This window comes from Sus scrofa, chromosome 1 (assembly GCF_000003025.6).
Source record: "Sus scrofa isolate TJ Tabasco breed Duroc chromosome 1, Sscrofa11.1, whole genome shotgun sequence".
Taxonomy (NCBI): domain Eukaryota; kingdom Metazoa; phylum Chordata; class Mammalia; order Artiodactyla; family Suidae; genus Sus; species Sus scrofa.
In genome coordinates, this window is record NC_010443.5 from 165,461,414 (window position 1) to 165,476,507 (window position 15,094).

The window sequence follows — 15,094 nt, forward strand, 5'->3', positions numbered from 1 at the left end:
AGAAAAGAAAGAAATTTGGGTTTAATTGTACTTATTAAGTAGTCAAGTCATTCTACCTCTCTGGGCCTTACTTTCCTTACTTAAAGATTAGGGATAATGATACCTGTATCAAAAACTTGTAAAGACTAAGTCAGATTGTGTTTATGATGAGAAAGACATGAGCTTCCTTTACTTTACTCTTTTGAGACAACAGGAGGTATTATTTTAAGCAGGATGGTTCAGTATTTAAAAGCATGAACATTTGAGCCAGGCTGTCTGGGTTTAAATTGCAAGCCTTACCAGGCTCACTTTGGGCAAGTGTCTTCTGTATCTCAGTTTCTTCATCTGTAAAAAGAAAAAAGGAAAAAAAAAAAAAAAAAAGGACTGGGGGCATGAAAATAGTGTCTACCCCATAGAGTTCTGAGGACTGTTGACACTGATACATGTGAAGCACTTGAAACAATCTGGAGTAAGTAAGTGTTGTTATTGCCACAGAAAAGATAGGGCCTGGGCCTCTCCCAGTTGTACCTTGGCTCCAAGATGACTGGCTTACAGGTAAACTTTGCTCAGATGGTCCCACCATCTAGAGCTCAGAGTGCCATGTGCCTTCACATGTGCTTGTTCAGGTAAGCCCAGGGAGAGCATGTTACATCCAAAAGACCTGATGAAGGGCTCATGACAATGGGTGCTGTGCTACAGATCCAGTTCTTTGAACTTTGCAAGCCCAAATCCCAGAGGGCTCTTGCCATCTCTTTTCCAGGTTTACCATACCTCTTCATTAAGAAATTGGCAAAAAAACCAATAGACATATTAGCATCTTTGGCTTGGAACCTTATAATTTAAGGCCAAATGAAACCTGGAATGTTCCTCCTTCATCTGATATAACTCTTCTCACTTTAGTTTTCAAATGAGGAAGCATGACACCCGGACAGGAAAATGCTAAAGCCACGCAACTAGTTTTTGGTGGACCCAGACATGGAAGCCAGAAGTAGTTCATAGTCACTGAGTCAGCTGGAACTGAGGGTGTTTTGGACTCCGAGTCTGTAGTTGAGGGCTTCTGTCCCAGCAACATCAAATGGCTGGGACTCCCTGGGCAAGTCACTGGGCCTCTCTGGGTCTGTGTCCTTCATCTGAAGAATTAGGGACTGGCTGAGATGTGAAGGAGGTCCAGCTGATCCTCATGGGCAGAGGCTTGTGGGTTATCTGTTTTTCAGTTTTCTGTGTTTCTCTTCTTCCTTGGCAACACAGTCCCCAGTTTTGTGAAAATTATGCAGGAGATCTGGATTAGTGAGGGGTAGGAAAGAATGTTCTCCCTTTTCCTCTTGCTGTGTGAATCTTCTCTCCCAAGTTCTAGCCCAGATTTCCCCTCTTCTGTGACATTTGTACCTAAACTGAGGCTGTGGATTTTTCCGGCCTCCTGAGCGAGCAACAACTACTTGCTAATTTATGTTTTTTGTTTGCCTCTTCTTTCATACTATTTGTAAGTGCTTTGAATTGTTAGTCTTTTAGGTTTGTCTGTATCTTGTGATGGATTATAATCTTTCAAAAGTCAAGGAGAAGTCTTATTCTTCTATAGCCTGTAGTTTTGTAATCTTTATGCTCCTGGTATGTTGTATATGTTCACTTGGATGTTTGGTTTGCCATTTATTTGACTGATTTATTGAGAGGAAGGAGAAGAAAAGGATCAAGAAGTGATCACCAACAAGATATGTAAACTTACATGTTCTTTTGAAACCTTTTTTAGGTAGGGTAAAATGTTGAGAATAAGACAGGGTCATTCTGAGGAGTTCCCATTGTGGCTCAGGGGATTAAGAACTCAACTAGTATCGATCCCTGGCCTCGCTCAGTGGGTTAAGGATCTGGGGTTGCCATGAGCTGTAATGTAGGTTGCGGATGAGGCTTGGCTGTGTCAGCTGTAGCAGCAATTCAACCCCTAGCGTGGGAACTTCCGTATGCTGCAGGTGTGGCCCTAATAAGCCAAAGAGAGAGAGAGAGGGGGAGAGAGAGGGAGAGAGAGAGAGAAAGAAATAACAGACAGGGTCATTTTGAATAAATCACTTAAAATACAACTGCAGAGTATACATAAAATTAAATATGGGAGTTCCCGTCGTGGCGCAGTGGTTAACGAATCCGACTAGGAACCATGAGGTTGCGGGTTCGGTCCCTGCCCTTGCTCAGTGGGTTAAGGGTCCGGCGTTGCCGTGAGCTGTGGCGTAGGTCGCAGACTCGGCTTGGATCCAGCGTTGCTGTGGCTCTGGCGTAGGCCGGTGGCTACAGCTCCGATTCGACCCCTAGCCTGGGAACCTCCCATATGCCGCAGGAGCGGCCCAAGAAATGGCAAAAAGACAAAAAAAAAAAAAAAAAATTAAATGTGCTTGCTTAGAGAAGACCAGGGAATGGTGATTAGGTGATTAATATTCAAACTTTTTACGCCTTCGTCATTATGATAGCCCCACTTTATTTGCTTTGATGGAACAAGATGGTCAGTTGTGTTCACATGATTCTCTCAAGCAGGTATACTCTTTCTTTCTCTTTTTTCCCCACATTAGATGTACAGTGTGTGTAGATCCTTGTTTATGTTGATAGGCAAAGGAGGCCATTGCTGCCCAGCAGGGTTTTCAGCTAGTTATTAGAAATTTGTTGTTTTATGGGGTCTGCTGTTCGGAAGTAGGAAGGATCCTGAATTAGTTTGCTAATACTGTAGAGTTCACATCTCAAGATTGGTAGTCCGGAAGTGAGCAGTGATAACCTAGACCCGGAAGGTCGGGGGTGGGCGTGGGGGTGGAGGATGCAACCCCCCACCCCCTTTTTTAACCAATATTGCCTGATACAGTAAATGCTGTAGAGGGATGAAGTGAACCAAAGAGCGCATTCCGCTTATTGTCAGGGGCTGAAATTTAGGGTTTCATTATGAGATAAAATGTGGAATGTTCCCAGTCATCAGTGACTTGTTTATTTAACAGACACTAAGATGGCACTTACCATGCGCTGGATACTCTCTAGCACTTTATAAATATTAACTTATTTGTCCTACGAGGTAGGCACAGTTTTGATCTCACTCACACAGAAGGAAACTAAGGTGCAGAGAAATTGTCACTCAGTGACTGAGTGGCAGAGCCAAGGTCCAACCCTAGCAGTTTGGTTCCAGTGCATACTCTCAGGCTCTACACTGCCTGTATATTCCATACTCATTCTACAGTTTTCATTTACTTGTCAATAAATACTTTTTACCTATAAGTATGTAGAAAGAATTTTTTTTTTTTCTTTTTAGGGCCTCACCTGTGACATATAGACGTTTCCAGGCTAGGGGTCCAATCAGAGCTGCAGCTGCAGGCCCACCCCGAAGCCACAGCAACGCCAGATCCCAGCCACATCTTCGACCTATACCACGGCTCATGGCAACGCCAGATCCTTAACCCACTGAGCGAGGCCAGGGATCGAACCTGCATCTTAATGGATACTTGTTGGGTCCTTAACCCCCTGAGCCACAATGGGAACGCCTAGAAAGAATTTTTTTAAACACTAAAATTGTTTACAAGAACTTCCTTAAAAAGTTGATATTTCATTTGCTGAGGCTGGAAACAGAAGAAAAAAATAATATTTTGTCCCTAATGAGTAGGGTTGCCTAAGATAGATCCCTTTGATCAATTTTATATGCACAGATTTATTTAAAGTGCGTGCGCGCGCGCGCACGTACGCACGCACGCGCACACACACACACACACACACACACACCTACACACACCACACACACACTGTAGGGATAAGGCTATTATGCAAATTGCCGCTGCAGCAAAAGCTCTAAAGAACTACCTTTAGAAGGAAGTTGCACTTCCACTCTGCTAAGTGCCCTGCTTGGAAGGGGTCTGGGCTCCCTGCTGAGAAATACAGAAATACTGCAAGAGGCTTTGTCAGCCCGCTGCCTGGTGCCAGATCTGGAACCGCCTAGGAGGGATGTAGAGGCAGAGCTCTCTAAGAGCAATGAGGTCGGCAGGCCGTTTATATTGGACTAGACATAATGGAGGGTCACTTTTCCCAGAACTGTTTCTCAGAAGTGTTCTGTACCTCTTTAATTAAGCTGAATCTGTAGACAATTTTTCAAGTGTTTTCAACTTGATTAATTTAAATATTGATAATCAGGTTATATATACGTAAACTTTTTTTGTAGGCTAGAATAACTATTTTGGTGTCATTAAATTTATTTTTCAGTTGCTTAAGAGTAAAGGTAAGAATTGGTTGTATTAAATGTAACATTAGAGATTTGTATCATTATCACCACGGAAAATTTTGAACTCTTCCAGCTATGAGTAAGAGGTGTTACTGGTTACATATCAAGAACTGCATTTGTTGCATGTTTACAGTGTGTTAGGCTAGCTCATGTTTACTACAATATTTAATACTTTTTACATTACCTCCCTAAGTGTTACTAGACCCATATTGGAAGGGTAATCAAATTGAGGCTCAGAGAGGTTGAGTAATTTATTCCCAGTCACATAGCTAGTTAAGCGCAGAGCTGAGATTCAAACTCAGACTAGTCTGACTCCCAAACTGCACCCCCCCACCCTTATTTTTTTTTACCAGCAGTACATTCCTTCTACAACCTCCCATAGAATAAACTTTTCTTTTTTTGTCTTTTTAGGGCTGCACATGCAGCATATGGAGGTTCCCAGGCTAGGGGGCAAATTGGAGTTCTAGCCGCCGGCCTATATTGGATCCTAGCTGGGTCTGCGACCTACACCAAAGCTCACAGCAACACCAGATCCTTAACCCACTGAGGGAGGCCACAGATCCAACCTGTGTCTTCATGGATACTGGTCAGATTCATTTCCGATTAGCCACGACGGGAACTCCTTTTTTTTTTTTTCTTTTTTTGTGTAAATCAATAGCAGTGTATTTGTCTACTTTGTTGAATTGAGAGTGAAACATCATGTTATTGGAGTTCACATTGTGGTTCAGCAGAAATAAACCTAACTAGTATCCATGAGGATTCAGGTTTGATCCCTGGCCTCACTGAGTGGATTAAGGATCTGGCATTGCCATGAGCTGTGGTGTAGGTTTGCGACTCCGTCTAGTATTGTTATGGCTGTGCTGTAGGCCAGCAGCTTTAGCTTGAATTCGACCCTTAGCCTGGGACTTTACGTATATTGCAGGTGAGGCCCTAGAAAAAAGAAAAAAAAAATTATGTTGTTAATAGAGTAGAAAAGATTTTTTAAAGATCCCCTCCCCTGGAATACTCTGTACTGAAATCGCTGGGCTAAGAGTAATTATGAGCTAATGTTTTTATAGTTTATGCCATCATTTCAAATTCTTTTCCAGGTTCTCATATTTCCTCTAGGATTTGCCACATGTTAGCAATAAAGAAGATGGCTAATTGTGTTTCTTTATTCTTTCTTTGTTTAGGATGTGATAGGCCAGGTTCTGCCTGAAGCAACAACCACAGCATTTGAATGTAAGTCTGCCTTGTATACTTTCTTGACTATTTCTGCAGTAATTTTTCACAGGGTTTATGGGTTGCGTTATTTTAGAAACTGACAAAAACAGATTATTTATGCTCATCATATGGTACATTTAAATATTTATAAATTAATGCAAGTTTAATGATGATACTGAACTGAGTAATATTTTCTTATTTAATCATATCTTGGGTATGCATATTTCTATAATATAGCTTTAATTACCAACATGACCTTTATCTGCTCTTGCTCCTTGCTGTAATAATATCGTGGGATAAAATGAAACGTGTAAACTACCTGTAGGCCAATGATTATTGATTAAAAGATTTTAATCCTTTGCTGCTTTAAAATAGCAATAGAGTAGAGCTTTTACATGAATGTTGCATCAAATAATTCTGTTTTAGTGGGGCTTGGCACTGCTGTTAGCTGATGACAGCAACACTTCAGGTCTTAAGCCCTACCCCACCTCCAACCAGTTGGCTTGGGGACTGGTGGGGGGAAGGGTATATTAGAAAACTGGTTTTGACTTAAGCCAGGGGGAGGCCAGGGGCTGAGTAATGTTAGATGAGAGTTTAGTACAGGGCTCTGGTATTGAAAAGGATAAATTAAGGATTGGCAGTCGTGGTCCCCATCTTTTTTGCAGATGTGGGCCACTTTATGTAGAAAAATGTCTGGTTTTGCCACAAGAACCTTTTGTTCTTATTTTTTAAGCTGATGGTTAACAACAGAGAGTACAATGTCCTCTTTTTTATTTATGTTCTCTTGGAGAACAATTTGGCGATACTTTCCAAAATATCCATGAGGATAAGGGTTCGATCCCTGGCCTTGCTCAGTGGGTTAGCGATCCGGTGTTGCCATGAGCTGAGGTGTAGGTCGCAGATGTGGCTTTGATCTGGCGTTGCTGTCTCTGTGGCTTATGCCAGCAACTACAGCTCCAATTCAACCCCTATCCTGGGAACCTCTGTATGCCTCGGGTGTGGATCTAAGAAGACAAAAAAGACAAAAAAAAAAAAAAAAAAATTCAAAACCTTTGATTCAGCAGAGCCACTTTTAGGAAGCTGTCTAACAGAAATACCTATACATGTGTTGCGTTCCCTTCCAACAAAGTGTTCATTGTGGAATTATTTTTGATAGCAAAAAATTAAAGGTAAGCTAAATGCCTGGAATAATGGATTAATAAATTATTTATCCATAGAATGAAACATTAAGCAGTGGCTAAAAAGAATGAGGATTTTAAGCACTGGCATGGAAGTATATTCATGATACAATGTTGAATAAACAAAATATTTATCATATGATCCTACTTTATAAAATATTTAATCCCTCTGCTTTCTCCCGACTTCATGGATATGTCAAGGGACAAGGATCTGAAGAGGTGCCCACTGGAGTGCTTTCCAGTGGTTTCCCCTAGAAAGTAGACTTGGGGCTGGAATGGGACAAGAGTTGACTCAATGAGCATACTTTTTTTTTTTGGCCGTACCTGTGGCATGTGTAAGTTCCCAGGCCCAGGATCAAACCTGAGCCACAGAAGTGATAATACCAAGTCCCTAACTGCTAGGCCATCAGGAACTCCTCATACTTTTACTTTATATATTTCTCTATTGCTTTTTCAGTATTCTCTATTAAATATTTTTCAACCATCATTTCATGGTTTTAAAAGCTACTTGAGTAGAATCTTAAAATAATTAGTATTTTATTAACCACACTGGATTCCATATACTATTGAAAAACAGTATGTATATCTCAAATACACATTAGTATTGCAAGCTCTTCAGACCCCTTGCAGTAACTCCTTGGGGGTGCCAGGGATTTCAGGGACGGTCTGGTAGTTAACATTTAGAGTACTTACTGTTGCCAGATGCTGTGTTAAGAGCATTCCATGGGTTATGTCTTTTAATTTAACCTTCACAAGATCCCCATGAAGTACTTTGAAGGACTGTTATGAGCTCTGTTACAGTTGAGGAAAGGGCATCTCCTCCAAGCAACTTGTTCAATCTCACAGTGTTAAAGTGAAATTTCTTTTCTTTTTTTTTTTTTTTTTTTTTTTGTCTTTTTGCTATTTCTTGGGCTGCTCCTGCGGCATATGGAGGTTCCCAGGCTAGGGGTCGAATTGGAGCTGTAGCCACCGGCCTACGCCAGAGCCACAGCAACGCAGGATCCGAGCTGCGTCTGCAACCTACACCACAGCTTAGGCAACGCCGGATCGTTAACCCACTGAGCAAGGGCAGGGACCGAACCCGCAACCTCATGGTTTCTAGTCGGATTCGTTAACCACTGCGCCACGACGGGAACTCCGATAAAGTGAAATTTCTTATGTATATATTCTCAGCTGCTGTTGAGACTTGTTTAGAAAGTTGTCCTATTTCTTGAAGTTGTGTGTTCTGATTGTTTTTAAGTGTGGCAAAAAAAGAAACTTATTTATACTTTCTACTTCTTGCTTTCTGGATCCCTCAAAGTGGCTCAGTGTACCTGTGCCTTATTGGCTTCTAGAGTTAGGGTTCATAGTAGTAATATGATTATTTTAGCTATTGTTTATTGATGGCCTACTTTGTACCAGGCATTGTACTGGATGGTTTACCTGGATTCTTGCTAATCTTTGCAACAGCTCTGTGAGGTAGGAAACTTATACCTATGCGGAAACTGAAGTTCAGTGATGGGAAGAGATTGCTGAAAGTGAATAGCTAGGAAGTGGTGGAGCCTATGTTCAAATGTAGTTCTCTTTGTAAAACTTGCACTCTTTATAAGCAAGTTGTATTGAAAGCCCGTTAAGTGTGTTAAGTGTGGTTTATGGGTATGACAGAATAACTGTCTTGAATAAATAAAACTTTGATCAAAGAAGTATTTATGGTAATGTATTTAACACTGAAAAGTATACTTAAACTTCTATTTTTAATGACAATACCCAAGGCATATGGAAGTTCCTAGGCCAAGATTGAGTCCAAGCTGTAGCTGCAGCTAAGGCAATGCCAGATCCTTTAACCCACTGCACCAGGCTAGGGATCAAGCCCATACCTCTGCAACAACCTGAGCTACTGTGGTCAGATTCTTAACCTATTATGCCACAGTGGGAACTTCTAGGTTAACTTTTTAGAGATCACTTTCCTTCTTTTCCCCCAACAGGGGCAACAGATCTGTACCTGTCTGCATCTGGACCAGTTTTAGGTGAAAAGAATAAGAACAAATATATACGCAGAGAAAATAATGATAGTTCTTTGTTTTTTGTGCTTAGATTATTGTGTACTCTCCATTATAGACTTAAAATCCTAGGCTAGCTTTTTCTGCTATTGTTCTAGGATGATCTTATTTTCTGTACCAAAGATCAGCATTAATAAATAAAATCTCTATAAGAAATAGTTTGAAAGATGTAGTTTATAAGCTTATGTACTAAAATTTTTGAGCTCTTTCAATGGCCTGTGTTGTTGTAGAACCACTCTTGAATACATAAACTATCAGATATTTATGGTAGTGAATTTAATACTGCAAAGTATACTGTTGCCAGATGCTGTGTTAAGAGCATTCCATGGGTTATCTCATTTAATCTAACCTTCACAAGATCCCCCAATACTAACTATACAAAAGAGGTGGTATTATATTTAGAGATATGAATTAGTCACCAAGAGAAAGGACACTGTTAGATTCACTTGCTTTAGGAGTTCCTACTGTGGTGCAGTGGATTAAGAATCTAACTACAGCAGCTCGGGTCACTGTGGAGGTGTGGGTTTGACGCCTGGCCCAGAGCAGTGGGTTAAAGGGTCTGGTTGGTGATGCTGCAATTTTGCTGTTGGCTGCAGCTGCAGGGTAAGTTGTAACTGTGGCTCAGATTCAATCCCTGGCCAAGGAACTTCCGTACGCCTCGGGTGTGGCCATAAAATTAAAAAAAGAAATTACCTGTTTTACATAAACGTAGAGAGAAAGAGTTAAGTGGAGAAGAGAGAAAAGTTTAGATAACTTTACTGATAATTCACTTTTGAGAAATTCGATCTCGTCAGTGAAACCTCTGGTCCCACAGGTGTGGTTTAGTCTCTCTGGGCACTTTACTAGAGCAGGTGACCTTATAGGCCTGCCTTCTGGTTGGTTGGGTCTGTGTTTCCATTCTTCATTAGATTTTTTTTTTGCTTTTGAGGGCTGCATCTGCAGCATATGAAACTTCCCAGGCTAGGGGTCGAATTGTAGCTACAGCTGACAGCCTACACCACAGCCACAGCAACTCGGGATCCAAGCTGCGTCTTTGACCTACACCACAGCTCACAGCAACACGTGATCCTTAACCCACTAAGCAAGGCCAGGGATCAAACCTGCATCCTCATGGATACTAGTTGGGTTCGTTACCACTGAGCCATGATAGGACCTCCTTCATTAGGTTTTGAATGACTTGGTGACAGGGACCCTGTTTTATTTCAGTTTTGCTTTCAGTACAGTTGCCTCATGGATTCCACATCCTTCCCATTCTCAGATGCAGAATTCACAGATCTCAAGGACCAACTATATGACACTGTTTTATATAAGGGACTTGATCATCAACAGACTTTAGTATCCTATCTATGGTGGTTGGGGTGTCCTGGAACTAATCCCCCAGGGATACTGAGGGATGTGTGTACTTTGTGCCTGGTAGGAATACCTTTGTTAAATAAAATGAAATGCTATATATGTGCATGTTCAAAAGAGAATTGTAAAATGTACGTAACCTAAAGCTAAGTCAGTAATTTCCTTTTTTGGATCATTTGTGCAATTGCCCAGGCATGGGATATAGTTTGTTGATGATGGACAATTCAGGCTCCATATTCAAATTCCCTTACTTAACACAGCCCTATGTCCAGAGGCGGCAGAGGGTCTGTAGTGACTATATTCTTTCTGATTTCTATCCCTGGGGATGATGTTTCCAAGGGGATTTAGGGGTAAATGAGGGGAAGGAGGCTTACTTGTGCCAAATTTACATCTTGGGCTTATGGCCCTAAACCTTTTTCTTTTTATCACTTTTAGGTCCTTTTCTTCTCTATAGCAAGAGCACAAATGAAAGTACTACTTTTCATTTTATTTTATTTATTTATTTATTTATTTATTTATTTGTCTTTTTGCTATTTCTTGGGCTGCTCCCGTGGCATATAGAGGTTCCCAGGCTAGGGGTCGAATCGGAGCTGTAGCCACCGGCCTACGCCAGAGCCACAGCAACGCAGGATCCGATCCGCGTCTGCAACCTACACCACAGCTCACGGCAACGCCGGATCGTTAACCCACTGAGCAAGGGCAGGGACCGAACCCGCAACCTCATGGTTTCTAGTCGGATTCGTTAACCACTGCGCCACGATGGGAACTCCAGTACTACTTTTCAATATTCTGAGTTTTTATTTTTTTAGTTGAGAAAGTATAGATGATCTCTTAAAAAAAAATTTCAGGCAGTATTGTAACAAAGCAAAAAGTAAAACTCCCCATTTCCCCAATTCCCTAGTTACAATACAGTTTCTTCTGTATCTTTCCAGAAATTTTCTCATATATGATATATACTGTATTGCAACTAGTTTCCCCTGCCCCCATTTAATAGTCTGTATTGGTTCTCTTTCTAACCTCAGTGTGTACAAAATCAACTTTTCGGTCTTTTGGAAAATTACGTTATAATTAATTTTCTGGCTGTAACTTTATTCAGCCTTTTGATGGACAGTTTTAAGTTGTTACCAGTTTTTTTAGTAGTATTAGAAAAAATGCTATAGTCAACAGCATTGTCTTAACAGCTTTCCACATTGTAGAAATGTATTCGTAGGATATGTTCCTAGGATTTGGAACTACTGAGACTAAAAGTCCCCATATTTTTATTTTTAATACCTATTTCCATGTTGCTTTTTAAAAGGCAGAACCAATTTGCGCTCCTGCCAACAATGTTTGAAAATGCCCATTTCTCTCTACCCTCAACCAACTCTGTGTACTACCAGACATTTTAGTTGATGTCAATTTGATAAGTGAAAAAGATTATTATATTTTTGGTGTTTCTTCCATTATAAATGAGCTTGGACTTTTTTCATTTATATTTTGGTCATTTGTATTTAATTTCTCTGAACTATTTATCACCTTTGCCCATTTTTCTATTAGGTTGTCTTTTTTTAATTGATTTAAGAGCTTTCCAGTATTAAGAAAATTGGCCCTTTGTCTTATATGTTATAAATATTTTTGTTTAATTTATTGCTTTTCTTCCAGCTTGGTTTGGTCTTTTTCTTTTCTCTTTTTTTTTTTTTTTCCCATGGAGAAATTTAAAGTTTTTACGTGGTCAGATTTTTTGCTTTGTGACTTCTGGATTTATGTCATGTTTAAAAGGATCTTACACATTCCAGGGTATTGAAAAAGCATTCATCCACATCCTTTTTTCTTTCTACTCTAATAGAGTTAAGAACACACACATTCAGCATGCACATGAATATGTACATTTGTATGTGTACTTATGTGGCTTTTTTTTTTTCCAAAATAGCATGCAATTTTATTACAAAGGCAAAAGGTTTTTTTTTTTTTTTTTTTAAATTCGTGACCCTCTTCAGTTTATTTTGGTGAGAGGAGGAGTCAGGTGGGGATACAACTTTATTTTTCAAGCAGAAAGACAGTTGACTCCACACCAGTTTTTTGTCATCTCCTCAGTGTGAGAACACTTCTGAGATTCCATATCCATAAAAAATCTTGTGTGTGTGCATGTGTGGGCCCTACATATGCTAAGGAGCTTGGCATTTATATAGGCCCAAAGACCCCTGCTGATTTTCACAGTTTCATTAACAGATTAATGTAATGAGTGCACCAGCACATGAGGTGATGGAAATCCACCGTGCCCACTAATGAGTTTCCTGTGCATATCTGTTACATGTGTTCCTCTCCCTGGATTTTTTCTAAACAAGTTATTGCCGTAAAATGACTGTTGGGCCGATGTTGCTGGAGAGTAAAATCTCACTGGTGCTTTGAAAGATGCATCCTAAGTCTCTGTGGACAAATGCTGACTTATAAATATCATATGGCCCCACTTTTCCATGATACTCTGACTTCACATATGCTGGTCTGTAGCCCTCATAAGTATCTTCACACTTGTCAAGCCATGTGTTTGAGTTTGGGTTCAGAAAATATGACTATAGGATAAATCTTTATTGTATTTATGTTTTTTTTCAACGATGACCATTTTGTACTGACTTATTGAATACAATCCTTTTCTTATTGTTTCATGACTTTCTGGAAAAATTTTGTGAAAAAAATTAAGTTTTATTTTCTTATAGTATATGAAAAAGATAACAGGTTGCTGTAAGCAAGCCTGGGTAGGTTAATGCAAAATTGAGTTCACAACAGATGTGCACTGAGTCTATGAATCATGTAAGACTTAATTGTGTATCCTTGAATTTGAGACAATTTGAAGAGAGCTTTAACTTATTGAAATTTAGTTTTGTAGTATTGATGCAAAAAGTCCAAATCATTTTTAGTCTTATGGAAGTAGTTATTAGTAGTAGGTATCATACTCTTGTTAGTTATTATTAGTTGTAGGTAATAGTAGTTTGGCTATTTTTACCTGAGAACTAAGAAGTCAGAGTCCTTGACCCAAGGACCAGGCTAGTTGTTTCCTGAGGGCAGTAGATAGTGCTGCTCATTTTTTAATTCCGAGAAATTCAGTGTAGTACCTGACACATAGTAGACTCTCAGTATGTGTTTCTAGAATGCACGGAAGATTAAAGGAGTGAAGTAATAAGGACACGCCTTCTGTATCTTATCCATCAACAAACCTAGTTAGCTCTGCCTTTAAAATATACCCAGCATGTGATGACTGCTCCAAACCTCAACCTGGTTTAGGCCATCGTCATCTCTTACCCAAACTAGAACAGTGGTCCCCTAACTAGTCTCCCTGTTTCTGCTTTGCCTCCGCATAGCTTCTTCACATGACAACCAAAGCGATCCTTTTAGAAGTTAATTGAGATCACTACACTCACAAATCTCCAATGGTTTCCATCTCTTTCAGGATTAAAAGCCCAGTCTGTACCATGCCCCACAAGGTCCTGGGCAGACCCCCAACTCTGCTACCGTTTCTTCTCTAAACTTGTCTCTCTTGCCCATCTCGTTCTCGGTCTCTTCCAGCTGCTTTGGCTTTCTTCCCATCTGTGGAGCTTGCCAGGTATTTTTTTTGCCTCAGGGCCTGGAATATTCTTTTCCCAGATATCTGTATGGCTCACTTCCTCATCCCTTTCAGTCTCTCTCAACTAGAGTGTAAACTGCCTGAGGGCAGGGGTTTTCCTTTTTTCACTGTTACTATCCCCAATGCCCAGAACATTGCCTGCTACATAGTGGGTACTATATTTTTTTGGGAAGAGAAAGGAAGCAAAGAAGTAATGAAGGAATTAGGAGATGGGAGGTATGGATTTAAATTAAAACTCAAAAATACTGGAGTTCCTCGGTGGCACAGTGGGTTAAGGACCTGGCGTTTTCACTGCGGCGGCTCTGGTTGTGGCATGGGTTCAATCCCTGGCCTGAAACTTCCACACACCACAGGCGTGGACAGAACAAATAAGAAACAAACAAACAAAAAACCCCTTAAGGATATGAAGATTTACCTGTAGAAACTATGGCCTCTAGGACTGTATCTTTGATTCCACACCTGAGAAGGGTTCTAAACTTGACAACTTTTCGGGCAGTTTCCTATTGATGTCTTTCTGACTTCTACAATTATGTTTTCATTTCTTTCCTCTTGCCTTAGAAAAATGCCTTTGTTGTAGTTCTAATTGAGACTTACCTGGAATTGAAGTAATATGACAAATGACGTATAAAAAACCTTTCTATTGCTCTTGGTAGGAGCTAGATTGTTTCTCTTGAAAGCCTACCTGAGCCCTGGTGCTGCAGTGGGTGGTTTGTCTGAAAGCTCCCCAGAGTCTGCTATTTGTCAGCTGTTTACTCACTAGGCACTCTGCTTGCAGTTCTGACCGCCCCTTACCTGAGGCTGCCTCTCTTCTATTGGGCCTTTATGTTCCTCCTCTTGGTTTCTCTTTTGGATTTTGTGTTGCTTCAAAAAAAATCACTAAAACATATGGCCTGTTATGATTCTCTTTTCCCACACTCTGCCATTTTGTATATTTGTGACACACTGCAGATTTTGTGAAGATTGCTTCATAATATTTGTTTACCATCTGCTGCACTCTATTTGATATCTTGCTAGGATTTTTTCCTCCATTTTAAGTGACATTAACAAAATCCAGCCAGTACATAGACTTTCTGGTTCTACTTTTGCTTCCCTAATGTGCTGGAAAATCATATTACTATGCTCCAGGCCACCAGAGAAGCCTGGAATTCTCATTGTGAACCAGTGTATCACAGCTCTTCCCCTCTCTCCCTCTCCCCCTTTTTGGTCATATCTAGTAATGCTTTTTTGGTCAGATGGCAAAGAACCTCCATGTGTAAGACTAAAGAGGTCAAAATGTTTTTTTCTACTTCTCTCCACTTAGTGCCATGGCTTTCTGGTATTTCTCAGCATATTTATACCTTTGAAACTCTTTGCGCCATTTTAGTAAGTTTTTATGATTTGTGGTTCCAGTTAGTATACTTTTTATACCTAATCCAGTTTGATCGGCCCAGCCATAGCCTCTGTTAGATGGGCTGGCTGTGTTTGTCCAGCTTTTCATTCAGAAAAAGTATTTTAAGTTATTGTCCCATTAAATTGCTTG

The 15,094-nt window shown here is 40.3% G+C and overlaps 1 protein-coding gene across 13 annotated transcripts in view; it reads left to right on the top strand.

Moving 5' to 3' along the window:
* Positions 1-15,094, top strand: part of MAP2K5 (mitogen-activated protein kinase kinase 5) — a 275,190-nt gene that overhangs the window by 3,151 nt on the left and 256,945 nt on the right. For all 13 annotated transcript variants that reach the window (XM_021100479.1, XM_021100474.1, XM_021100477.1 and 10 more), the window contains exon 2: positions 5,380-5,428. In XM_021100479.1, the coding sequence (XP_020956138.1) occupies positions 5,380-5,428 (49 nt within the window). The remainder of the gene's footprint in view (positions 1-5,379; positions 5,429-15,094) is intronic.